This window comes from Budorcas taxicolor, chromosome 1, assembly GCF_023091745.1.
Source record: "Budorcas taxicolor isolate Tak-1 chromosome 1, Takin1.1, whole genome shotgun sequence".
In the NCBI taxonomy this organism is placed as follows: Eukaryota; Metazoa; Chordata; class Mammalia; order Artiodactyla; family Bovidae; genus Budorcas; species Budorcas taxicolor.
Window position 1 is genome coordinate 855,704 of NC_068910.1, and position 24,585 is coordinate 880,288.

The 24,585-nt window shown below is 57.8% G+C and overlaps 1 protein-coding gene across 1 annotated transcript in view; it reads left to right on the forward strand.

Annotated features, from left to right (window-relative positions):
- The first annotated feature begins 398 nt into the window (after positions 1-398).
- The window catches only part of PODXL2 (podocalyxin like 2), a 41,561-nt gene continuing 17,374 nt past the window's right edge, over positions 399-24,585 (forward strand). Inside the window, exons 1-2 of the mRNA XM_052641886.1 lie at positions 399-462; positions 5,630-5,908. Of these exons, the coding sequence (XP_052497846.1) occupies positions 399-462; positions 5,630-5,908 (343 nt within the window). The remainder of the gene's footprint in view (positions 463-5,629; positions 5,909-24,585) is intronic.

Genomic DNA, 24,585 nt, shown 5'->3' on the forward strand with positions numbered 1-24,585 from the left:
TTGGTTCGGGCAGTGCTTAGCCCGGACGGAGTCCACCCGCGCGCGCGCGAGGGAGAAGCCCCTCACAGAGCCGGAGGTCGGGCGCAGCCTCGCGAGCTCGGCCCTCAGCGCCGGGGCCACGGCCCGCGTTCGCGAGACGTGGGCGCCAGGCGGCTGCGGGCCTGTGAAGCCTGAGGTCTGAGGTGCGAGGCGCGCGAGGCGCGGGCAGCGCGCTGGCCCCGCCCCCGACCTCCGCGACGTCGATTGGCCGCTGGCGGGGCGGAGGGGCGGGGCGCGCACGGGGCGGGGCGGGGCGGGGCGAGTGACGGGCTCGCGGGCCAATGGGCGCGCGCGCGCCGCCGCCGCCGCCCGAGCGGCCCTGAGGCGTCCAGGCGGCTGCGGAGCGGCGACGCGGCGCGATGGGCCGGCTGCTGAGGGCCGCGGGGCCGCCGCTGCCGCCGCTGCTGCTGCTGCTGGCCGGAGGTGAGCGGGCGGCGGCGGCGCGCGCGGGGCGGCTCCGCGCCAACAAAGGGCCGCGCGGCCGCCGGCGCCCCGGGCGCTTCTGAGGGCGGGCGGCGGCGGCGCCGGGCGGGCGTGTCTCTGCGACAAAGGGCCGCGCGCCCGGGCTGCGGCGACAGGCGGGGCGGCGGGCGCGGGGCTGCGGGGCGGCGGCGACAGGCGGGGCGGCGGCGGGGCTGCGGCGACAGGCGGGGCGGCGGGGCGGCGGCGCGCGCGGGGCTGCGGGGCGGCGGCGGGCGCGGGGCGGCGGGCGCGGGGCGGCGGGCGCGGGGCGGCGGCGGCGGGCGCGGGGCTGCGGGGCGGCGGCGGGCGCGGGGCTGCGGCGCGGGGCCCGGGCCCGCCGGCGGGTGGGCGCCTGTGAGCGCGCGGGGGCCGCGCCCGGCGCCGTGGGCCGGAGGCGGTCTCCGTGCCCGGCTGGGCTGGGGGGCGACCTCTGCAGAGCAGCCGCCGCCCCGCGCGCCGAGGCGCGGAGCCCCGCCGCCCCGACTCGGCCCGGGCCCGCCTTGGGCAGCGGGGCGCCGGCGGGGCCCCCGGGCCGCCGCATCCCTGTGCGCCCCGCGCGCGAGTCCTGTCCGGAGGGCAGGGGCGGGCCCGCTGTCCTCTCCGTGTGGCAGCCGTCCCAGCGCTGGTGTGCGGAGTGTGTCGGGACCGTGCCCAGCTGTTGCCGTGCCGCTTCCTGCCGGCTGCGGGTCCCCCCCTCGTCCCTCCGCCTCCGTCCGGGGGGCGCGCTAGTGTCCCCGCCGTGCTGGGGTGCGTGTGTGTCCAGCAGGAGGTCTCCCTTACGAAGCTGCAGCGGGGACACGCCTGCCAGGGCCGGGCGGCACTGTTTCTCTGACACACGCGCCGAGTGTGTGCGGTCGCGTTGGTGGTGCCGGACCATCTCTGTTGCAGCGGACAGTCCAAGGTGTGGGCCGTGTCGCTGATGCTGCTGGGCCGCTCCGAATGGGTGTCTGCGGAGGGCTTAGAGATCTCGGACTTCAGAGCTGCTGATTAGGCCAAGGGGACCGGGAGAAGGACGCGGGGACCAAGAGCAGACGCAGGGGAGACAAAACATGGGGATTCTCGAGACCTTGCTCTTTTCACCCCCTAAGATACAAGCCTGCTTCCTCCGCCTCCTTTCCTGAATTTGTTTGGGTCGGACTTTCAGTGCTTTGAGGCCGATCCCTGGAATGCTTTTCATGCCCTTTTTCGTTCTTTTGGCTGAGAGGGATGGAGGTAACAGAAGATTACAGGTCCAAGAGAAAAAACAAGATCAGTGTGTATCTGAAGGTTAAAATCCAGTAGACTCTCAGGCAGGTTAATTATTAAGTGCAAAATTAGACAGACAGGGAATAGGTAGGTCTCAGCTGCTGTTTTGGTGGGCAAGTTCGAAAATAAGCAACATCTCGTAATTACCCACTGCCAAGCTTTTGAAAATATCAAGGTCTTTATAAAGGAAAAACAACCATTGTGCTGAAAAATAGCTTCAAGAGAATGAAACTGTTTACTGCAGAAGAAATCAAAAGCTGGATTCCTCCTATTCAAACAGCTTTTCAGAAACATGGTCAGACTCTCTTAGAGGCTCAGAGGTAAAGGAACTCGTCTGCAAGGCAGGAAAAGCAGATGTGGGCTCAGTCCCTGGGCTGGAAAGATCTCCTGGAGGAGATGGCACTCTTGCCCGAAAAAGTCTATGGCAGAGGAGCCTGGCAGGCTACAGTCCATGGGGTTGCATAGAGTCCAAGACGACTGAAGCAACGGCGCTCACTCACACACTTTTTATTCCTGTCAGACTGTTGGGAAAGATAGACCAGGACGAACCGTGGTTTCTCTGCAGGTGACAGACGGAGGGGAGAGGCTGGGAGAATGAGGGCCCCCTTAGTCAGGGAATGGTCACGATAGGCCCTAGCAGGTTCCTCAGACCCCGGTGCTCTGCGTGGAGAGCTTCACCGGCTAAAGGACTTCATCCCCAGAGGCCAGAAGTCAACAGGACAGACGCCGGCTCCTGGGCGTCAGGGCCGGCCTGGCGGCAGGACTGAGGCCTGCGTGGCCGTGATTCCTCTCCCCCTCGCCTCCGTTAGCCTGGGAGAGGCAGCTCTCAGGCTGTGGCGAGGCCAGCACGTTTGATCCTCTGGTGGTTTCGTGGAGGGTAAAATCCAAGGATTCTTAACGAGAGGCCATTGCTTTTCTAAACCACTGAAGTAATGTCTCTCCAGTAGGTGGGTGAAGAGCTTCACCTGGCAGAGAAGGCTGCTCTGGGCCCTGGTAACCCGTGCAGTGTTTGTTACTTAATTACTACAGACATTTCTCATCAGTTGAGTTTTTGGTCCCTGGACTGTGTGAGTTTTTCCAGGTCACTGTCTTGTGGTATTTGGTTCCCCAGACCTGGGGAGGCCACATCTGAAGGCAGACCTGCTGTATCAGCTGGCATCTCACATAACCGGGCCTTCCTTTTCCGAAGAGCACTTTCTCCCCCAAGGGCAGAGGCTGTCTGCTGTTCCCCTTTGTGTCTCTAGAGGGCGCCTGGCACAGTACGTGGCACAGAATGGGCGGGGCGGGGGGGATTGCTTTCTTCTGAGCAGTGGAAGTCCAATGCAGATGTTAACCTCCAGTAAGACGCTGCAGCGTACCTGAAACCAAAGTTACCTGGCATCGTATCTGATTGACAGTATTGTATATGTTTTTAACTTTGTAAAAATTAGAAAATAAGTCTTACTCCAGTAGGGTTGATAGATGACCTACTTCTAGACACGGTCCAGGCAGAAATGTAGATAAAGGGGTGTCTTGGTGGAAGGTAGGGACCACATCACTGACTTGAGGTCTTTCGGGTCAGGAGGAAAGACCCCTACACTCTCAGCCACCCTGTGCTTTGGGTTTCTGGTGGGGACCCTGAGCAGGGTGCTGGGAGGACAGGGTCTCTCCCGTCCAGCTCTTTCCTTGCTCCTTAGATCCTGTGAGGCATCGGGTCACGCCGGGTGCTCTCTGTCCTTATGTGTCCTTAGGAAGAAGGACACAAGAGCAGCTTTCCGACGTTTCCTCAGGGACCATCCTTCTTGTGGCGTGAAGCTGGCTAATTACAGCAATTCTGTTACCTGGTTATTTGACCTTAGTCTCACTAGGCCTGTTATCTTTTCTGTAAAACAAAAGGGTATTTCTTATTTTTTAAATTTATTTACTTTTAATTGAAGGGTACAGTATCCCTTTGGTTTCTACCGAACATCAACATGAATCAGCCAGAGGGAAAGGGTATGCCTTAATTTATTTGGTCGTTTACACAAACACATCCCGAGCTCCTGTGATACTTGAGAGGCTGTCGAGGCCCGGTCACGACAGAGGTGAGCTCCGTGTTCACCGCTGAGTGAGGGGCTGTCCGGCGGTCTGTCGCAGCGCAGAGAGGAGAGTGCAGGGCCGTGTGCAGGGCCAGTGGTCGTGGAGGGGCCGCCGCCTGGACCGAGGGAGCTGGGGCGGAAGCAGGAGGAGGACTTAGGCGGATGGAGGCAGGTGACCACGGGCGTCCCCTGCTTCTGGCTCATCCTGTTTGAGACTCTGCTGGCGTCTGTTTCTTCCCTGTTTTTTCCCTTGAAGTCACATAGAATAACTGATCTTCATTATTCACAGCAACTTTTTGTTTAAATGTGTTTGAAGACCCTGACCATTGTCGCCCTTAAACGTTCTCTTTTCCTGGCCAAGAGTGCCCTGCTTCCCTGTTCTCCATGACGGAGGAGACCACTTCCACGAGGAGTCTGCAGTCTGCCCTTCAGAGTGCAGTCCGCACACTGGGGGGGGCGGGGGGGGGGGGAGGGGCGACCGGTGCGTCTGCGGGCTTCCCCATCCTGCTCTACGGATGGGGGGCCAACGCTCCCCCAGAGTCGCTCAGCCACAGGCCTGAGCCCCCCCTGCCTTGCTCCGCTGCAGCAGCCTGCGTCTGATCAAGGCCTGTGTGTCGTCCCACGCACACTGGTCGCTTTGTCCTGCCCCTTCCCCTGCGCCCCAGGCTGCTCCTCTTGGAGCCAAGTGCATCTGTGGGCCTCCCGTCTGTCCTGCCTCCCGTCTGTCCTGCTTCTCTCTGGACGGGCCTCCCATCTGTCCTACCTCTCTCTGGACGGGCCTCCCGTCTCTCCTGTCTCTCTCTGGACGGGCCTCCCGTCTGTCCTGCCTCCCTTCTGTCCTGTCTCTCTCTGGACGGGCCTCCCGTCTCTCCTGTCTCTCTCTGGTGCCTCATCTGTTTCTGGCAGAACTTGCTTCTGAGTCTGAAACGTCTGTCTTCCTTAGTGGCCACTTGTTGGGCTTACTGCTGCATAAGGTGCTTGTAAGCATTAAAATGTAGATAATGCTTGTGTGCTGTGCTTAGTCAGTCGTGTCCGACTCTTTGTAGCCCGCCAGACTCCTCTGTCCACGGGGACTCTCCAGGCAAGAATGCTGGACTGGGTTGCCCTGCCCCCCTCCAGGTGATCTTCCCGACTCAGGGGCTGAACCCGGGTCTCCCTCACTGCAGGCGGATTCTCCACCATCTGAGCCACCAGGGAGGCCCAGATGACGCTTACATGACTGAAATCCCCACGGACTCTGTCAAGCCGCATCACGGTGCACTCCAAGCACAGAGCGGGAGATAACTCCTGCCGCTCCCTCTTTCTTGCATCATTGAATATCGGTCTGGAAAAGAGGATGTGGAGGCCGTTTCACACGCCTTCCTCATTTTGCAGATGAGGAGACAGGGCTGAAGACAGAGCAAGTTAGTGATAGCCCCGTAGTTAGTATTGACCTCATAAAGCCAGCAAATGGGGCTGCTTCCTGTTCGTAGCGAATGGAAGTGAGAGAGAAGGGGAAAAAAGATCCCCTTTATTTGACAGTTTTTTGTTTTGTAAATTAGGGTAGAGGGTCCAGGGCTCCAGCCCAGGATGAATTTGACCTGGGACCACCTCACGTGGTCTTAATCGCCGTGTGCTGCTGAAACACAGGTCAGGCTCTTCCTGCGGTTTTGGGAAGTGTGCTGCCAGGACAGGAGCCTGGGGAGCTGTGTGCGTGCAGGGCCCGGGAAAGCGGGGCCAGGAGTGTCCGGGAAGCCCCTGCCCTCGCCCTGGGCCCTTGATCCCTGCAGGCGGGTCTCCACCCTGCGCCTTCTTCCCCGTAACCCCCAGCTCTCCTGTCTGCGCAGGAGCGTCTCTGGCCGTGCGTGCAGCTGGGTCCGAGGAGCCCGGCTCAGAAGGCCTCCCCTCCACCTCCCTGCTGGACCTCCTGCTGCCCACGGGCCTGGAGCCGCTGGACTCGGAGGAGCCGAGCGAGGCCGTGGGCCTGGGCACTGGCCTGGGAGCCCCCGGCTCAGGCTTCCCCAGCGAGGAGAGCGAAGAGTCCCGCATCCTGCAGCCGCCGCAGTACTTCTGGGAGGAGGAGGCCGCGCTCAACGAGTCCAGCCTGGGCCTGGGGCCCGCCGCAGGTACGGTGCTCGCGCCCTTGTCTCTGAAAGGCCTGTTTGTCTCTATTTTGGCTGAGGAGGCCGCGCTCGGCGAGCCCAGCTGGGCCTGGGGCCCGCCGCAGGTACGGTGCTCGCGCCCTTGTCTCTGAAAGGCTGTTCGTCTCTGCTTCAGCTGCGCTGGGTCCTTGCTGCCGTGCTCAGCTGCCCCCAGCCGCAGTGCACGGCGTGCTCGCTTCAGCGGCCTCTTGCTGCAGAGCGCAGGCTCTGGGCACGGGAGCTTGGCAGCTGTGGCTCCCGGGCTCTGGCGTGCTGGCTCGGTGGCGGTGGTGGCAGCCTCTGGGCTTTGTGGCCCCTCGTCGTGTGGGAGCCTCCTGGACCAGGGCTGGAGCTCGGGTCTCCTGCGTTGGCAGGTGGGTTCTTAACCGCTGGCCCACCAGGGAAGCCCCCGTCTCTCCAAGATGTGTGCTGATTGCCGCCGGGAGGCCGGGCATGGTGCCCGATGGCCCTTGCCGTGCCCACGTCCCACCTCTTCTCCGTCCTCACCTGCTTTCACCCTCCGCTGCCCTCCAGAACCTCAGGGCTGGGTCTCTGGACTCTGAGGGCCTTGCTGGCCCAAGGGGCCCCTTTGCCTTCGTGACGTTCACGGCCGTGTGGTGAGCTGTGTTCTGTGCTTGTATAATCGAGTGTAACGCTGACAGCCCGTGAGATGAAGGGTGTTCGCCTGTTCTGAACGCGAGGAAACAGCTCAGGAGAAAGCGGGCCTGGAGTCACAGAGCTGTTGAGGTGGTCAGTCGCAGAGCGAGCGTCGGTCTGTCCAGGCCTCGGGTTGGTCGCTGGCTCCTCTTCTGTGCTGTGTGGTCTCTGTTGAAGGGTCTCTGACCCCCGCCAGGCGTTCCGAGCGCCCTTCCCTGGCTCTGCCCGGGGGCTGGGCCGGGCTCAGTGGCGCGCGGCTGCGGCTGATGACGGAGCGACAGGGCTCCCCGGCCGGCAGCCGCCGCCACTGTGCGGGGCTCTTGGCTGGCGCTGGGCGCTCAGACTGGTGCCCAAGTGTGGGGCTGAGCGTTACAGAATTTAGCCCTGGGTTTTTTTTAATAAATGTATTTTGGGTTTGTGTTTTTTAATTACAGAAATAATACATGAAAAATACAGAAAACGTGGGAAACACGAAAACAATCCAAAGAAGAAAATCTCCCCGTGATGTCGTGATAAAAAATGATAAACACTAGTAGTTTGGGCTGCACGCCTTTAGTCGCTTTTATATGCAACATTGGAGTCATTCCTTCCACCGTAAGGTGTGTCTTAAATGCCTCATTCCGCACTGTTAGCTGTCCTTTTGTAACCTGGCTGTCAGTGGCTCCCCAGTATTCCCTCGGGTGTGGAGCGGCTCCCTGTTGCTGAAGGCGCAGTCTCGTTCGTCTGCCTGTGGCCGTGCTGGGTCTTCACTGCGGTGTGCGGGCGTCTCACTGCAGCGGCCCCTCTTGCTGAAGAGCGTAGGCTCGGTACTTGGCGCGCCCGGGCCTAGTTCCTTGGCTTGTGGGGTCGCCCCAGACCGTGGATGGCACCCATGTGCCATGCGTGGGCAGATGGCGTATGAGCCGCTGGACCACCAGAGGAGCCCTGGCTTCTGCTCGTGAGGACGCTGCAAAGACCTGTGTGTGTCTTTGCACTTTTCTGGTTGTTCTTGGGATAAACTTCTGGAGTCACATTGCTAGTCTAGGGGCGTGTCGGTCAGCACCCCAGCGCCCCAGAAGCAGCCCTGCTCACGCTGCGGCACTGAGGAGGCTGTGGTTTGGTGGCTTGCTGTTGTCGTTGGACACGCCCTGCCTCAGTTTGTTTGCACCAGTGTCCAGGAGCACAGCAGCCCGGGGGCCACCCCAGTCCCCCGTCCTCACACTGGCAGGTGGCGGCCTGCACTCGCAGCCTGCGTGGGGGCCTGGGCGCCTTTGGCAGAGCAGCAACCGTAGCTGCGGTGCCTGGGCCTTGGTACGAGCCTTGGCCTGGGACTTCGGGGCCCTTGGTGACGTGGGCGCCAGCACGTTGCCGGGCTTCAGGTGGGCGGGGTGGGCGAGTCCCCTGGGCACGCACTGCCGCCCGCAGGGACCTGGGGCTCAGACTCCTTGGGCTCTTGGCAAGCCTCGACAGCCCCAGCAGGCGCACCCCCGGCCCGCGTCGTCTGCAGGCCTCCCTCCTGTGCTCCTGGGTAGAGCGCCTGCTCCTCAGGAACTTGGGGTCCACCTTAAGCGATCCGTGCTTCGTGACCAGGGTTTCTCGATGCTGTCTCTGTGCCGAGTGGGGGACAGGCTGTGTGCAGTGTGGTTCTTGGACTTGGCCGTGTCTGCAGATCCTGAAGCGCCTGGGAGCAGAGAGGCCAGGGAGGGTCGTGCACAGACAGTGGCCTCACCAGGGGAGCGGCATGGGGAGGCACCCTGGGCAGTCCGGGGCTCCTGGCAGCAGAGTGCTCAGCGCCCACCCCAGGGCACAGAGAAGGGCACGGATGGCAGGAGCCTGGCCTGTGTGGGGAGGGACTGGGGAGCCGGGGTCCTGACCCCAGCAGTGCGGGGGCGGGGGCGGGGGCCGGGCCTCGCGCTCCAGCTCCTCCCGGGCCCCTGTTGCCGGCTGTGCCTCCCCAGCCTGTCAAGGAGTCTGGGCGGGGCTGCTGCCGGTTCACGGGATGGGTCCCCGGCGGAGGACGGGGTGGGCCTGACGTGGACGGGCCTCTTCTGCAGGCTTGTGTCAGTGTGGCCAGGGCGGCCTCCAGAAAGGGCGCTGCAGTGTGCATGCCCGGCAGGGGGGGGAAGTGCCAGGTTCTGGACCCTCCGCGACACAATTCGCCGAGGTCTTTGCTGGTTTGATGCACAGAACTCTCATGGCTGGGAAGTTGTTTCTGTGGGCTTCTCTGGTGGCTCAGCAGGAGGGAATCCAGTGTAGATGCAGAGACACGGGTTCAGTCCCTGGGTCGGGAAGATCCCCTGGAGAAGGACATGGCAACCCTCTCCAGTATTCTTGCCTGGAGAGTCTCACGGATGGAGGAGCCTGGTGGGCTACAGTCCACGGGGTCGCAAAGAGCCGGACACAGCTGAGCAACTTCACTTTCACTTTCACCCACAAATCCAGCTCCGAGCTCTGCTAGGCGCCGAGTTGGGTGTGGTGTGTTACCTCGTTTAATCTTCATAGAAGCATTGAAGTGTCTACTGTTATTCCCGTTTGACCAGTGGACAAACTGAGGCTAGTGGAGTCTGGGTAGCAGCCCAGCTAATACGTGCAAGAACCAGGATGCAGACCCTCGCTGTCAGACTCCAGACCTCAGCGCTCTCTGCTGTTGCCGCTCAGCTCAGCGGCTCTCCTAGAGCCAGCAGTGGTGTCTTCGGCCTGGTGTAGGACTCGGCACGGTTTCTTCACAGCATTTGCGCCTTGCGTGGCTCGCTGCACCTCACAGCCGCCCTGTGGGTCAGCGGGGCAGCCCACTGGGGGGGCCGAGGCCGAGAGGCTGTGAGCCTGGTCCGAGGCCCGGCGGCCCGTGTGCGGCAGACCCAGTCTGCAGTCAGGGCCTCCCAGGCAGGCCTGCCCTGAGCCCTGAGGCGGGGTGTGCAAAGAGGGAGCGGCGCGTGGCTGTTCTGGGGCCCTGCTCTGTGCCTCGTCTCTGGCCTGTCGGGCCTGCGGGAGCTGGAGCTGGGCCTGGCTCCAGGAGTGGCCTCGGGGGCCTGGCGGCCCAGCCTGGCGGTGATGAGGGCTGTGACCTCGCTAACCTTGGCTTCAGCCTCTTCTCCTCAAGTGAGACCGTGGGAGTGATAGATTGAACTCTCTCCAGCTCTAAAACACTATGATCCTCTGACATTTTGGTGGAAAGACTGGTCTCAACAAAGAAGGGGAAAAAGTAGAACGTACATCCCTGCCCTACCGGCGAGTCAAGCCCGCCGGCAGCCTGTTGGGTTGGTTCACGCACTGCCTGCGTGACCAGGACTAGCTCCCAGGTCGCCCTCCACCCCAGACGGTCCTGCTGCCGCCCAGCGCTTTTGTTTTCCAGTCTCCTTAACAAAGTTCTCTGCTGGTAGCTTTAATTTTCCTGGTGAGCAAGCTAATTAGTGTTCCACGGGATGAGAGACAACTCTCTAAGACTGGCACGTTCTAGGGACCCAACTCAGACAGGCTTACAGGCCTGTGTGCGAGGAGTATGTATCGGCCGTTACACCAACGCCTGGCATCAGCGTCCGGCCCAGGCTCGGGGTCCGGTGCTGAGGCGGCGTCAGGACCTGCCTCGGCCGCCGTGGCTCGGGTCCCTCCCTCGCGCTCACTCCTGGGCGGCCGGCCTGTGTGGCCGCTGAGCGAGGCTCCCAGCCGCTCTCACCTGGCAAGCCCAGCGTGGGGAGAGCTCAGCTGGAGAAGACGCAGGGCGGCTCCTGGCCGCGTCTGGGTCCTGAGCCCCCCGAAGCCAGCGTAGGGCCCCACACTCCTGGGCCAGGTAGGAGAGGGTGGGAGGGCCCCCCAGGGAGGATCCGGGTGCCTTTGACAGAGGGGGCAGAATGATGCTCTCGACTGGGGCGCCCCACGTGCTCAGCTCTCTGGTCATTTTCACGTGAAGTTCTCTTTTCCCTCATGGCAGCCTCACTAGCCTCCTGTCTCGGCGCAGGGGAGGCGGCGCAGGCAGGTTCCCCGGTGATGGTGGCAGGGGCCCCGCTCCTTCTCCGCGTCCGCTCCTCCCTCGCCATGCTGGGGCTGCGCCGTCTGGAGGGAGTCTGTGCACGCCAGGTCACCGCAGCAGCTGCCTGCCGGGCCTGGGGGTGGTTTCTACGCAGCCGTCTCGGTGGTCGTGTCTGCCGGGCAGCGATTTGACCGTCCTGGCAGAAGCACTTCACCTGGGCGCCGAGAAAAGAAAAGAGAAGCGCCATATCCTTGTCTTATGCTGGTAGTAAGTGTCCCTGTATGACAATCAGAAACGTGTGGCAAGTTGAAAGGAAGAAGCAAGCATCTCCCGCCCCATCCTTAACCCAGAGCTGGTGAGCGGCAGCGTTGCAGTGCGCGTCTCCCTGGGCTCTCAGCCTTTACGGATGACAGAGAAAGTGTGCTCCTGGGAAGAGTGGCACTTGCGGGCACAGGCCTTGCTGTTTCACTTGCCCACATCTTTCCAAGGCAGCAAACAGCTCTCCAGCCTCTGCTTTGAGGCCGAATTAGCACCTCAGGTGTGGACGGGCTGGCTGCCTCAGCCAGCCTCCCGCCCTGCGACAGCGGCGCTGTGGCGTGAGCAGAGCCTCCTGAGCATCCATAATCGTCTCCTTAGAGTGTGTTTCTAGAAGCAGTAGCCTCAGGGTGTTTGTCTGCAAGGCGTCTCCTGTGCGCCCTCCCCTCCGCGCTGCGGCCGGATCTCCCTCCTGTCCCCGCGCGACGCTGCGACAGGCTCCTGTGTCATCAGCTTGCCATCCGCAGGGTGCGTCTCCGGGCCTAATGTGCCCTTCTGAGATGACTGTTGAGTCTGACCGTCAACGGGTCGTGTTCAGCTATACGGAAAGCTGCTTCGCTCACGCGTCTGTCCCACACGGGCCTCCTGTGCGCTCTGTCAGTGTTTCTGTGTTACTGCTCCGTTGACTAACTCGCTTCTGTGTTGCACTTGGGGGACAACTGTCAGTGATGTGACGTTAACCTAAAGGAACGTTTAAAGTGATCTTTCAAGGCTACTGGCTCTGATGCTGGTTCTAATTCCTTGTCTTAAACAGAGGAATCAGTTCGTTACTGTTTCAGCTGAGACTGAAGGTCGTGTGGGAGGAGGGCTGGCCCTGGAAGGCAGAAGTAAAGTTCAGTGCAACCTTGATGAACAGGAAGGAGAGTTACGCAGCTGGGGTGCAGCATTGGGGGGAAAGTCACGCAGCGTGATCTTTTTAGGGAAAGCACCGTCGTGAGATTAGGGGGAAAAAGGCCTGGATGCAGCTTACGTGCTGTGACGAAGCCGAGCTGTGTGTGAGTCAGGAAAGCTCCCTTGACGTTTTGTGTCAGTTAGCCGCTGGTTAACGCGTTTTGTTCAGTTTTAAGTTTTTTCACCAAATGTTTATTGTGTGCCGACACTGTTGATTTTGTGAGCACTCTATTTTTTTATTAGAGCGTTTTTTATTTTAGAGCGTGGCTGATTAACAACGTTGTGATAGTTTCAGATGGACAGCGAAAGGCCCAGTCATATGCACACATGTATCCATTCCCCCCAGACTCCCCTCCCATCCAGGCTGCCACATAACATTGAACAAAGCTCCCTGAGCTCTGCAGTAGGTCCTTATGGGTTCTCCGTCTTAAATACAGTAGTGAGTGCCTGTCATCCCAAACTAGCTTAGCTATCCCTCCCCCCACACCCTTCCCCACTGGTAACCATAAGTTTCTGCTCTAAGTGGGTGGGTTTTTCTGTTCTATAAATAAGTTCACTTGTATCATTTCTTTTTAGATTCTGAGTGTAAGAGATGTGATATTTCTCTTTCTGGCACTGACCTAAGCTCACTCGGTATGACAGTCTTGTGGTTGGCCGTCCAGGTTGCTGCCATGGCGTGCTGTTTCTAACGGTGCTGCAGTGACCACTGGGTGCCCGCGTCCTTTCGGTCCACGTGCTCCTCTGGGCATGTTCCCAGGACTGGGGTCGCAGGGCCATGTGGCAGCTCTGTTTTTAGCTTTTACTGAGGAGTCTCCATAGTGGCTGCACCAGTTTACATTCCCACCATCGTAGGAGGGTTGTCTCTTCACGTCCTCTCCAGCATTTCTTTGTGGATTTTCTTTTAAGAGTGTTTGAAACCTTGCCAGACGTCATTTATCAGTTTACAAAGTTCCCCTTACAATTCAGTGCAATTCAAGAAAAGGTTTGACCACCATGTTTACCTGGTGGTTTTGGCATCCCAGTACATAGGGTGACTCATGACCTGTGAGGATCGGTGAATCTTTGTTCTTCTTCGGTCCATTTACAGTCATTTCTCTGTTATGACTGCCCCGGGTCTTCACTGCTGCACGTGGGCTGCGTGGGTGCGGTGCGGGCTCCCCGGGGTGGGCCCCATGGCTGTGGCGCACAGGCTTCATGGCCCCGCAGCATGGGGGTCTGATGGCCCAGAGCAGGAATGGAGCCCGTGCCCCTTGCATGGGCAGGCGTACCCTTAACCCCTGGGCCACCGGGGAGTCTCCTGTTAGTGGACGTTTGGATGATAATCAGTCTGACTGGTGCGAGGTGATGCCTCGTTTTGAGTTTGGTTTGCATTTCTCTAACACCAGAGCTGAGCCTCTTTTCACGTGTCTCTTGACCATCTGTATGTCTTGTTTGGAGAAACGTCCGTTTAGGTCTTCTAACCACTTTTTGATTGGGTCGTTTGTTTGGATGATATTAAGCCTCACGAACTGTTTGTACATTTTGGAGACTAATGCCTTGTAGGCCATGTCATTTGCAGTTATTTTGTCCCATTCTGTGGGCTGTCTTTTTGTTTTGTTTGGTTTCCTCTGCTGTGCAGACGCTTTTGAGCTTAATGAGGTCCCATTTGTTTATTTTTGTTTTTATTTCCATTATTCTGGGAGCCGGATTGGAAAAGATACTGTTAAGATTTGTGTCAGAGAGTGCTCTGCCTATGTTTTCCTCTAGGAATTGCAGTGTCTGGTCTCCCATTTAGGTCTTCGGTCCATTTTGAGCTTCTTGTCTGTGTCTGATGGTAAACAGTGATGTGATTTTATGGTTTGCATATAGCTGCCCAGTTTTCCCGGCACTGTTTGTTGGAGAGCCTGGTGCAGCCGTGCCTCCCTTGTCATGCACTGACTGAGCGTAAATGCCCGGCTCTGCTGCGGGGCTCTCCGTTTTGTTCTGTTCGTCAATACTTCTGTGTTTATGCCAGTCCCCTGCTAGTCTGTTTTTTAATTTATTTATTTAATTGGAGGCTAATTACTTTACAGTATTGTACTGGTTTTGCATACATTGACATGAGTCAGCCATGGGTGTACATGTGTTCCCCTTCCTGAACCTCCCTCCTGCCTCCCTGTCCCATCCCTGTGGGTCATCCCAGTGCACCAGTCCTGACTAACGCGTATATATGGAATTTAGAAAGACGGTAACGATGACCCCGTATGCGAGACAGCAAAAGAGACACAGACGTATCTGACACAGACAGAGACCAAAAGAGAACAGCCTTTTGGACTCTGTGGGAGAAGGCAAGGGTGGGATGGTTTGGGAGAATGGCGTTGAACCACGTATGTTACCGTCTGTGAAACAGGCCTCCGGTCCGGGCTCGAGCCTCGCTGGTGCACGGTGTGCCCTGTATGTGCGTGCTTTCTCCCTGTGTGCGGCTCTCTCGCTGTGCACGTGGCGGCCACTCTCTGAGGCACCGCGGGGGCTGCTTGGTGGTGGCCCCTCTGGGATCCTGGGCTCTCGGCAAGCAGGCCTCAGTGGTTGGCGCATGCGGGCTCAGTACTTGTGGCGTGCAGGCCTGGTTGCCCTGTGGAACGTGGGATATTCGCAGACCAGCGATCAAGTTCCTGTCCCCTGCCTTGGCAAGAGAATTCCTAACCACTGGGCCCCCAAGGAAGGCCCTGCCTGCCGCTCTGATGACTGTGGCTTCGTAGTGTAGTCTGAAGTCAAGGACCCTGATCTCCTCCAGCTCTGTTTTCCTTTCCCAAGGTCGCTCTGAGTCTTTAGGCTCTTTGTGTCCTAGACAGATTTTAGGGTTTTGTGCTGGTGGTTGTTCTGGTTTTGTGAAAATTGACATTGGTAATTGGATGGGAATTGCATCGAATCTGTAGATTGCCTTGTGTAATACAGTCATTTTGACAATATTGATTCTTCAAATCCACAAACATGGTATATCTTTCCGTCAGGTTGTGTCTTTGATTTCTTTCATCAGCAAGTTACAGTTTCCAGAATACAGGTTTTTGTCTCCTTAGGCAATTTATTTCTGGGCAGTTTGGTTTTTTTGAAGCAGTGGCAGATGACTGCTTCTGGACTCTTTCTGATCTGTGTTCTTAGTGTGCGGGTGTGAGCAGGTTGCTGTGTGTCCGTAGCCTGCACGGTCACTGACGAGCCCAGCAGTTCTCCGGCAGCTTCTTGAGGGTTTCTTATGTAGAGTTCATGTCATCTACAAACAGGGACACTTTAACTTCTTCTCCACTTTGGATCCCTTTGTTCACTTCAGTTCAGTCGCTCAGTCGTGTCTGACTCTTTGCGACCCCATGAATCGCAGCACGCCGGGCCTCCCTGTCCATCACCATCTCCCAGAGTTCACTCAGACTCACGTCCATCGAGTCAGTCATGCCATCCAGCCATCTCATCCTCGGTCGTCCCCTTCTCCTCCTGCCCCCAATCCCTCCCAGCATCAGAGTCTTTTCCAATGAGTCAACTCTTCGCATGAGGTGGCCAAAGTACTGGAGCTTCAGCTTCAGCATCATTCCTTCCAAAGAAATCCCAGGGCTGATCTCCTTCAGAATGGACTGGTTGGATCTCCTTGCAGTCCAAGGGACTCTCAAGAGTCTTCTCCAACACCACAGTTCAAAAGCATCAATTCTTCGGCACTCAGCCTTCTTCACAGTCCAGCTCTCACACCCATACATGACCACAGGAAAAACCATAGCCTTGACTAGGCGGACCTTAGTCGGCCAAGTAATGTCCCTGCTTTTGAATATGCTGTCTAGGTTGGTCATAACTTTTCTTCCAAGGAGTAAGCGTCTTTTAATTTCATGGCTGCAGTCACCATCTGCAGTGATTTTGGAACCCCAAAAAACAGTCTGACACTGTTTCCACTGTTTCCCCATCTATTTGCCATGAGGTGATGGGACCGGATGCCATGATCTTCGTTTTCTGGATGTTGAGCTTTAAGCCAACTTTTTCACTCTCCTCTTTCATTTTCATCAAGAGGCTCTTTAGTTCCTCTTCACTTTCTGCCATAAGGGTGGTGTCATCTGCACATCTGAGGTTATTGTTATTTCTCCCGGCAATCTTGATTCCAGCTTGTGCTTCTTCCAGCCCAGCATTTCTCGTGATGTACTCTGCATAGAAGTTAAAGAAGCAGGGTGACAATATACTGCCTTGACGTACTCCTTTCCCTATTTGGAACCAGTCTGTTGTTCCATGTCCAGTTCTAACTGTTGCTTCCTGACCTGCATACAGATTTCTCAAGAGGCAGGTCAGGTGGTCTGGTATTCCCATCTCTTTCAGAATTGTCCACAGTTAATTGTGATCCACACAGTCAAAGGTTTTGGCATAGTCAATAAAGCAGAAATATATGTTTTTCTGGAGCTCTCTTGCTTTTTCCATGATCCAGCGGATGTTGGCAATTTGATCTCTGGTTCCTCTGCCTTTTCTAAAACCAGCTTGAACATCAGGGAGTTCATGGTTCACGTATTGCTGAAGCCTGGCTTGGAGAATTTTGAGCATTACTTTACTAGCGTGTGAGATGAGTGCAATTGTGCGGTAGTTTGAGCATTCTTTGGCATTGCTTTTCTTTGGGATTGGAATGAAAATTGACCTTTTCCAGTCCTGTGGCCACTGCTGAGTTTTCCAAATTTGCTGGCATATTGAGTGCAGCACTTTCACAGCATCATCTTTCAGGATTTGAAATAGCTCCACTGGAATGCCATCACCTCCACTAGCTTTGTTTGTAGTGATGCTTCTTAAGGCCCACTTGACTTCACATTCCAGGATGTCTGGCTCTAGGTGAGTGATCACACCATCGTCAAGATCTATACACAGTTCTTCTGTGTATTCTTGCCACCTCTTCTTAATACCTTCTGCTTCTGTTAGGTCCATACCATTTCTGTCCTTTATCGAGCCCATCTTTGCATTAAATGTTCCCTTGGTATCTCTAATTTTCTTGAAGAGATCTCTAGTCCTTCCCATTCTGTTGTTTTCCTCTAATGCTTTGCATTGATCGCTGAGGAAGGCTTTCTTCTCTCTCCTTGGTATTCTTTGGAACTCTGCATTCAGATGCTTATATCTTTCCTTTTCTCCTTTGGTTTTCACTGGTCTTCTTTTCACAGCTATTTGTAAGGCCTCCCCAGACAGCCATTTTGCTTTTCTGCATTTCTTTTCCATGGGGATGGTCTTGATCCCTGTCTCCTGTACAATGTCACGAACCTCAGTCCATAGTTCATCAGGCACTCTGTCTATCAGATTTTAATCCCCAGTGTTTGAATTTTCCCCGTCCTGGAGCATATAGCCCAGAGGGGTACTGTTTGGGATTGAGGCAGTCTGACCCATTTCAGACCCAAACCTGAGAAGATGTTCCTATTTCCCATGCTATCCAAATTTCTGCTCTTAAGTCAAAACCTACTGTACAATTTGGTCAAGATTTGCACTTAGGATTTTAGAGCTATCCCTTCCAAGGTAGTCTCCCAACCAGATTAGTGACTGAAATTTACTGCAAGGAAGCTGTACAGAAGGTGCCCCGTGATGTTGTCAGTGAGCTGGAGCTGGTCTCAGGATAAGTTGGGAGTAAAGGGTGAGCACATGTAAGGGTCAGCGTGACGGGAGTGGAAACAATAGAGAGCACGCCGTGGTGGCCACACAGGTCTTCTGAGGTTAGCAGAAGGAAGGAAGAAAGAGGGCAGAGGAGAATGAGAATGTAGGGAAAACCCTTCAGTGTCAAGGAGGAGAACATAGATTCTAACACTTCAGCCCTTTCCCTGCTGCCGGGTGGGCATAAGCACACGGGGTCGACCCTCTCGTCAAGAAGAAGCAGACGTCAGCTGAGCGTCTTCCCCAGTGTAACTGGTCTGGGGGACGCCGTGGGACCTCAGGACCGAGACCTGAGGTCTCAGGACCGAAACCTAAGCTCACGCCCTTTCCTGCCTTGCCGCCTAAGCTCACGCCCCTGTCACTGCCTTGCCGCCTAAGCTCACGCCCTTTCCTGCCTTGCCACTGTCCCTCTGTGGTTGCCAGCTGAAACCATCCACCTCGGATTGGAACTTGAACCCATATTCTGGGACTCAGACCTGCCCAAGGTCCTGCCTGGGACTTGAAACTGCTCAAAACCCTGCTTACTGAGGCTCAGGTTCTTTGTGTCTCAGCACGGAAGGAAATCAGGGAGAGGCCCAGTGATAGGCAAGAAACAGCTGTATTCGCCTAGGACGCCTGTAACAAGCGTGGGCAGGCGAGGGAGCTCCGCCCGAGGGTTATGGGGCTTCCATTTCATGGTGGGAGGAGGGAGGGACAAGGCCACCTTCTTCTGGCAGAGGGGCGGTGACAGTTCCGTCCACCCAGCGGCCTGGGGCGCACCTCCTGCTTCTGCTCATTGCTTTATTGCTAAGCAGGCATTAACTCAGTCCCCTCCTAGTTTCCTAGGTTTTCCTCCTATCTGTCGACCCTACTAGGACTCTCTACAGTCCTTCTACGAGGCTTTCCCAGCAGCTCAGTGCTAAAGCGTCTGCCTGCCAATGCAGGAGACGCAGGTTCAGTCCCTGGGGTTGGAAGGATCCCCAGAGAAGGAAATGGCAACTCGCTTCAGTATGCTTGCCTGGGAAATCCCATGGACAGAGGAGCCTGGCGGGCTACAGTCCGTTGGGTCACAAGCGACCGAACGACAACTGGGATTTCTACAGGTACACGTGTAGCTGTCCCAGTCTGTCCCTGTGACTGGTGTGCCGAGACTTCGTGTGTGACCTCCAGGGTGGACTCTCTGTTTCTGTCAGTCCGGTGAAAGTCCTGCAATCAAATCCCGCTGGCCTTCAGAGTCAGATTCTCTGAGGATTCCTACTTCCGTTACTGGACCTCCAGGTTGGGAAGCCTAACGTGAGGCTGAGAACCTTCCCTCCAGTGGAAGAGCTTCCATATATACGTTCTCTCCAGTTTGTGGGTTGCCTGCCCGCTGGATGGGGGTTAATCTCGCTGTGACGGCCCCTCCCGCCGCTCGCTGCCACGTCCGCCTGTCGCTGGCTGTGGCGTGCCTCGCTCGGCGGCTGCAGCCTCTCCTGTGGACGGTGGCCCAGCAGTGAGTCGTGGTTTCGGCGCTCTGCTGAGGAGAGCATGTCCTGCCCTGCTGTCTCTCGTGAGCGCTCTTACAACCGGCGGGCCCAGAGTCTTCACTAGACGACGCAAGCGACAGCGGGAAGGGTGGAGAATAAGGGGTAGTCATGGTTTTAGCTGCAGGAAAGAAAGGCAAATTGGGGCACCTAAGAGAACGTGTAGATTCCCCCCCCCCCACCCCCCCACGAGAGAGATGCTCTCCAGGTTCTCCTCTCTTAGAGGATAAAACAGAAATGGGCTTAGGTTGTAAGTGAACCATCCCAGTTGAGTTTAAGGAAATTGGGGAGGAAAAGAAACGCCAATGACACAGAAATGCCTCCTTAAGGAGGCCAGGACGTGATCTTGAAGAGGATTGCAGCCCGTCATTGTAGACATATTCTAGAAACTCTCTGCTGAGTAAATTTATCCTTACGTGTACATAATTCTGCCATGTATAGTCTGTGCAGTTTTGTATTGAAATAGGATAAATAAGAAATAAGCTTTATTGAGTCACCATTACGACAACTTACAGCATCATAGCCGTCATGCCTTAGCCAAGGGAACCTCCCAGGTCCTTCTGCTGGCAGGGCCCAGGACTCCTTGGGGTCCTGCCACAACCACAGCTGAGCACACCACCCACAGCCTGGCTGTGCTGAGCTCAGAGGGGTGCAGAACCTGCAGGTGACTTTAGGGGGAGGGTCAGTGCCTCTGTGGGCCTGGGGTTGTGCATCCCTAACGTCATTCGTCACAGCCTCACACCCCCGAGAGGTGGCTGTGCTGAGTGAGCCCTGGGACTGGTCACCAGAATTTAAAGTCCGCCTGCAGAACTCTGAAGCTTGGCCTTGGCTATCACGTGTCAGCTAGGCTGGCGAAGGAGCCCAGTTTCAAAGGGGTCAGGACCGCGGAGGTGATGCTGCCACACCAGCTGGCTCCTGTGGTGTCTGGAGCCCCTTCTGGCCCTGCCTGGCTGGCTGGAGACGTGTTTTCAGAGACTGGCTTTGCCTACACAGGAGCCTGGAATTGGCAGCCTTACCGCTGCGACGGATCTGGCCTCACAGACCTGGACACAGAGAAAGCGTCCTCCCCGCTCCGAGCCCTGTTTCTGCACCCCTTACAGGAGGGCTGTGGGCCCTGACTGGGATGTGCAGGCCTGGTGCTCCCCATCGCTCAGGGGAGCTGTCATTTCCAACAGCCGCCACCGGGGGGCGCGGCCACTGCTCAGCGCGTCGGGCAGCGCGCCGTCGTCGGGCAGGGAAGCTAATGGGGAGGGGGGTTGAATGGGTTCCCAGGTGGGCCTCTCGTGTCTCAGGGACAGTGAGGAGACCTGGCTGGCTGGCCGAGCCCTGGGCAGCTTAGCCATCCCTTGATCTTCATACACTGGGGCCTAGCTGGAGCCTCCCCTAGGTGGTGTGGGCTGTGAGGGACCCTTCCTGACTCTCTGGTGCCCGAGTTGTGGTGCCTGTCCAGGGCACAGGGACAAGCTTTGATGTCCTTATACGCTGTGACTTGAAAGTGCCTCCCGGGCATCTCTGCTTGTTCAGATCTGTGTCCAGGTGAGGAGTGTGTTTGTCCTTGACAGGCTTTGGGGTTTGTGGGACCTGACTCCAGACCCCTGAAGTCGATGGAACAGGAAGACAGAGACTGGAGGATGAGCAGGGTGGCGCCCGCTCTCCACGGCCACAGGGCTGTCAGCGCACAGGTCTCAGGCCAGGCCCTCGTGGCCTGAGGCGTGTGCAGCCCTGCGATGGTGTTCCCGGACACGACCCAGCGCTGGGAGACGGTCGTGTACGGGAGACAGAGGCGTCCAGCAGACGGGGTTGCTCGAGGAGACGGCGCTGCTGCAGGAGGCGGCGTGTCAGGAGGGGATGCCTAGGAGATGGTGGCGTCCAGGACTTGGTGGTGCTCTTGGAAATTGTGGTGTCTTGGAAGAGTGGTGCTTCAGGAAAGGTGGTGCTCCAGGGGAAGTGGGGTCTGGGAGATGGTAGTGTCCAGGAAAAATAGTGTTCTGGGAGACAGTGGTGTTCCAGGTGACAGTGAGTCCAGGTAAAACGGTGGTCCAGGAGAAGATGGTGCTCAGGACGGGGTGGTGGTCCAGGAGACAGTAATGCTGAGAAGGTGGTGCTGGGAAGGAGGCTGGTGCTGTAGGAGAGGGTAGCACGCAGGAGATGGAGGTGCGCAGGAGACCTTGGTGGCTCAGTAGACAGAGGCGCTCAGGAGATGGCCGTGTCCAAGAGACTTTGGTGCTCCAGGAGATGGAGGTGTTAGCAGAATACGGTACTCCAGGAAATGGCGGAGCTCAGGAGAGGGTGCTACTCAGGGGACGGTGGTGTTCAGGGCACAGTGCTGCTGAGGAGACTCTGGTGTCCAGGAGATAATAGTGCTCAGAAGACGACGGTCTCCAGAAGACAGTGCTGCATCGCAGACAGCGGTCTCCAGGACTGTCTCCAGGAGACAGCGGTGCTCCAGGAGGCAGTATGTCAAGAAGACAGCGGTGTTCCAGGAGAAGATGGTCGTCAGGAGACTGTGTTGTCCAAGAGAAAGGCTGTGGTGCTCAGGAGATGGCGGTGTCAAAGAGACGATGGTGCTCAGGAGACTGTGTTGTCTAAGAGAAAGGCTGTGGTGCTCAGGAGACAGTGGGGTCCGGGAGACAGTGGTGATCAGTAGGCATGGTTCCCAGGAGAGGGTGGTGCTGAGGAGACGGTGGCGCCCAGGAGACCCTGATAGTCCAGGAGGTGGTGTAGAGGAGACAGTGGTGTCCAGGACGCAGCTGTGCACAGGAGGCTGTGGGGTCCCGGAGAAAGTCGTGTCTAGCAGACGGTGGGGTCCGGGGGACGGCGGTGCTCCTGAAGGCTGTGCTGTTCAGGGAGCATTGTCACTGCTGGAGTGAGTAGACTCAGGAGACGGTGGTGCTCAGTGAACACGGGGCTCAGGGACAGTGACCGTCCTGAAACAGTGGTGCTCCAGGAGGCAGTGTTGTTCAGGAGGCTGTGGTCTTCCAGGAGACTGCTGTCTAGCAGACAGTGGTGGCCAGGAGACAGTGGTGTCCAGCAGACGGTGGTGCCCAGCAGACGGTGGTGTCCAGCAGGTAGACGGTCACGCCCGGGAGAGATACTGCTCCCGGAGACAGTGGCATCCAGCAGGGAGTGGGGCAGAGGAGGCAGTGGTGGCCAGGAGACGGCGTTCCTCCAGAAGAAAACGGTGTTGAGAAGTCTCTGGTGCTCCACGAGATGGGGGTGCTCCAGGAGACAGTGGACTCAGGAGATGGTGGGGCCCAGGACACAACGGTGCTCTGTGTACATGGTTCCCAGGAGACACTGGTGCTCCAGAAGCAGTGGTGTCCTGCAGACAGTGGTGCTCCAGGAGATGGTGGGGTCAGCCGACCCTCCAGGAGAGGATAGTGTCCTGGAGACAGTGGTGCCCGGGAGACACGGTGTCCAGGGAATGGTGGTGTCCGGGAGACAGTGGGGATCAGCAGACCATGGGGTCCGGGAGGCCGTGGTGTTCAGGAGATGGTGGTCTCAACAGACAGTGGTGCTCCTGGAGACGGCAGTGTCCAGGCCAGTGTGGTACTCCAGGAGATGGTAGTGTCAAGGAGAGAATGCGGCATGGGAGACAGTGGTATCCAGGAGACAGTGTTGCTCTAGAAGAAAGTGGTGTCTAGAAGACTACGGTGTTTCCCAAGAGGGTGGTACTCTAGGAGTCTGGTACGCTCCGGAAACCTTGGAGCTCCAGGAGAGAAAGGACGAAGACAACAGTGGGGGCCAGCAGAGAGGGCACTCAGGAGGCACGGTTTCTGGGAGGCAGGGCCGTCCAGGAGACAAACGGCGCAGAGGAAGCTGGGGCGTGGCGTCCGGCAGTTACCCAGGATCAGTCACATCCAGGAGGCAAGTTGCTCTGGGAGACAGTTCTGTCCGGGAGACTGTGGCACTGGGGAGATGGTGTTTTCAGGAGACGAGTGATCAAGAGCTGGCGGCGTCCAGATGACAGTGGTGATCTAGGCAGCAGTGGCGTCCAGGGGGCTACGGTGCTGAGGAGACGGTGGCGTCCAGGGGACTGCGATGCTCCGGGAGATGGTGGTGGTCATGAACCGTGGTGTCAGTAGCCTCCTATTAATGTCACTCCTGGAATTGGGGGTGTCCAGAAGACTATGGCACTCCAGGAGACGGTGGTGTTCGGAGACAGTAGTGTTCAGGAGACACTTGCTGTAGGAGAAAGTGGTGTGTAGAAGGCTGCGGTGGTCCAGGAGGCAGCTCTGTTCAGGAGACGGTGGGGTCCAGGAGGCCGTGGTGTTCAGTATGCGGTGATGGTCAAGAGATGGGGGTGTACGGAGGCCCATGGCTCTCCAGGAAGCGGCGGTGCTCTCCCGACTGCTGCCCAGCAGACAGTGGTGCTCAGGAACCTTGGTCTCCAGGAGACAGTGGTGTCCAGGCGACTGTTGTGCTCCAAGAGATGTTGGTGCTCCAGGAGACTGTGATGCTGTGGAGTCCCGGAGACGGCTTGTAAGAGGCAGCACTGTGCAGGAAGCAGGGCTGCTCCAGGAACGGTGGCGTCCGGGAGACTGTGATGGCCCAGCAGATGTTCAGTCCACAGGTCAGTGCGCCCAGGAGACGGGTGCTCTGGGAGTCTGTCCACCCGTGAGACGTGCCCGAGCGGGGTGCCCTTCTCCCCGGCTTTGCTGGCGCTGCTGGCGCTCTAGTCCACCTCCTCATTTCCAGCCCCTCCCCCCGCCTGTGCCCTGCCGACCCCTCCTCCTGCTGACCCCTCCTCCTCTCCTCCTCCCTGTGCCCTCCTCCCCCCTCCTCCTGCTGACCCCTCCTCCTCTCCCCCTCCCTGTGCCCTCCTCTCCCCCTCCTCCTGCTGACCCCTCCTCCTCTCCCCCTCCCTGTGCCCTCCTCCCCCCTCCTCCTGCTGACCCCTCCTCCTCTCCCCCTTCCCTCTGTCCTCCTCCCCCCTCCTCCTGCTAATCCTCCTCCTGTCTTCGCTCTCCCCCACTCCTTCCCTCTCCTCCCGTGGCTTTACCCCTCTCCCTGCAGGATGCCTGCTCTGGCCTCCCTGCTCCTCTCAGCTTGCTGGCCCTAGTCCCCCTGGCGGACTCCTGAGTGGAAAGCACGCTCCCTTCCTCCCCATGGGAGCCGTTCTCCTGTCTCCTGTCCCCTTTGCGCCCCCTCCTCTTGGAGTGCCAGACGGCCTGCCCTGCCCCTCTTGCTTCCTCTGGTGGCTGATCTTGTATTTACAGACAACAAGGAAATCTCCACATACTCCAGACTTAGACCCTTCATCGTTAACATATCTCTGCGTTTGCTTTATTATTCTGTGTATGTTTTATAGACCGGTGGCAGGGTTCTTCTGTAGGCCCTCGACACTGTGTTGCAGACAAATTCCCATTTGACCCTGAAGCACTTTCTCTGGTCACACCTCAGTGTGCCGAGCAGAGTCAGGAAGTGGACCTCGATGCAGCCTGTGCCTCGCAAGCAGTGGTGTCCAGCTCTCTGCGCCACTGTGGGCTGTGGGCCCCCCAGGCTCCTCTGTCCACGAGACTTTCCAGGCAAGGATACTGGAGTGGGTTGCCATGCCCCCTTCCAATGGATCTTTCCAACCCAGGAGTCGAACCTGCAACTCTGGTATTGCAGGCAGATTCTTGACCTGCTGAGCCATCAGGCAAGCCTGATACAATACTGTTTAACTACAGAGTGCATTCAAACTTTTCCAGTTTTCCCAGCAGCATCCCTAGCAGCACAAGGGAGATAAGGAGCCTCCCCGGCTCACT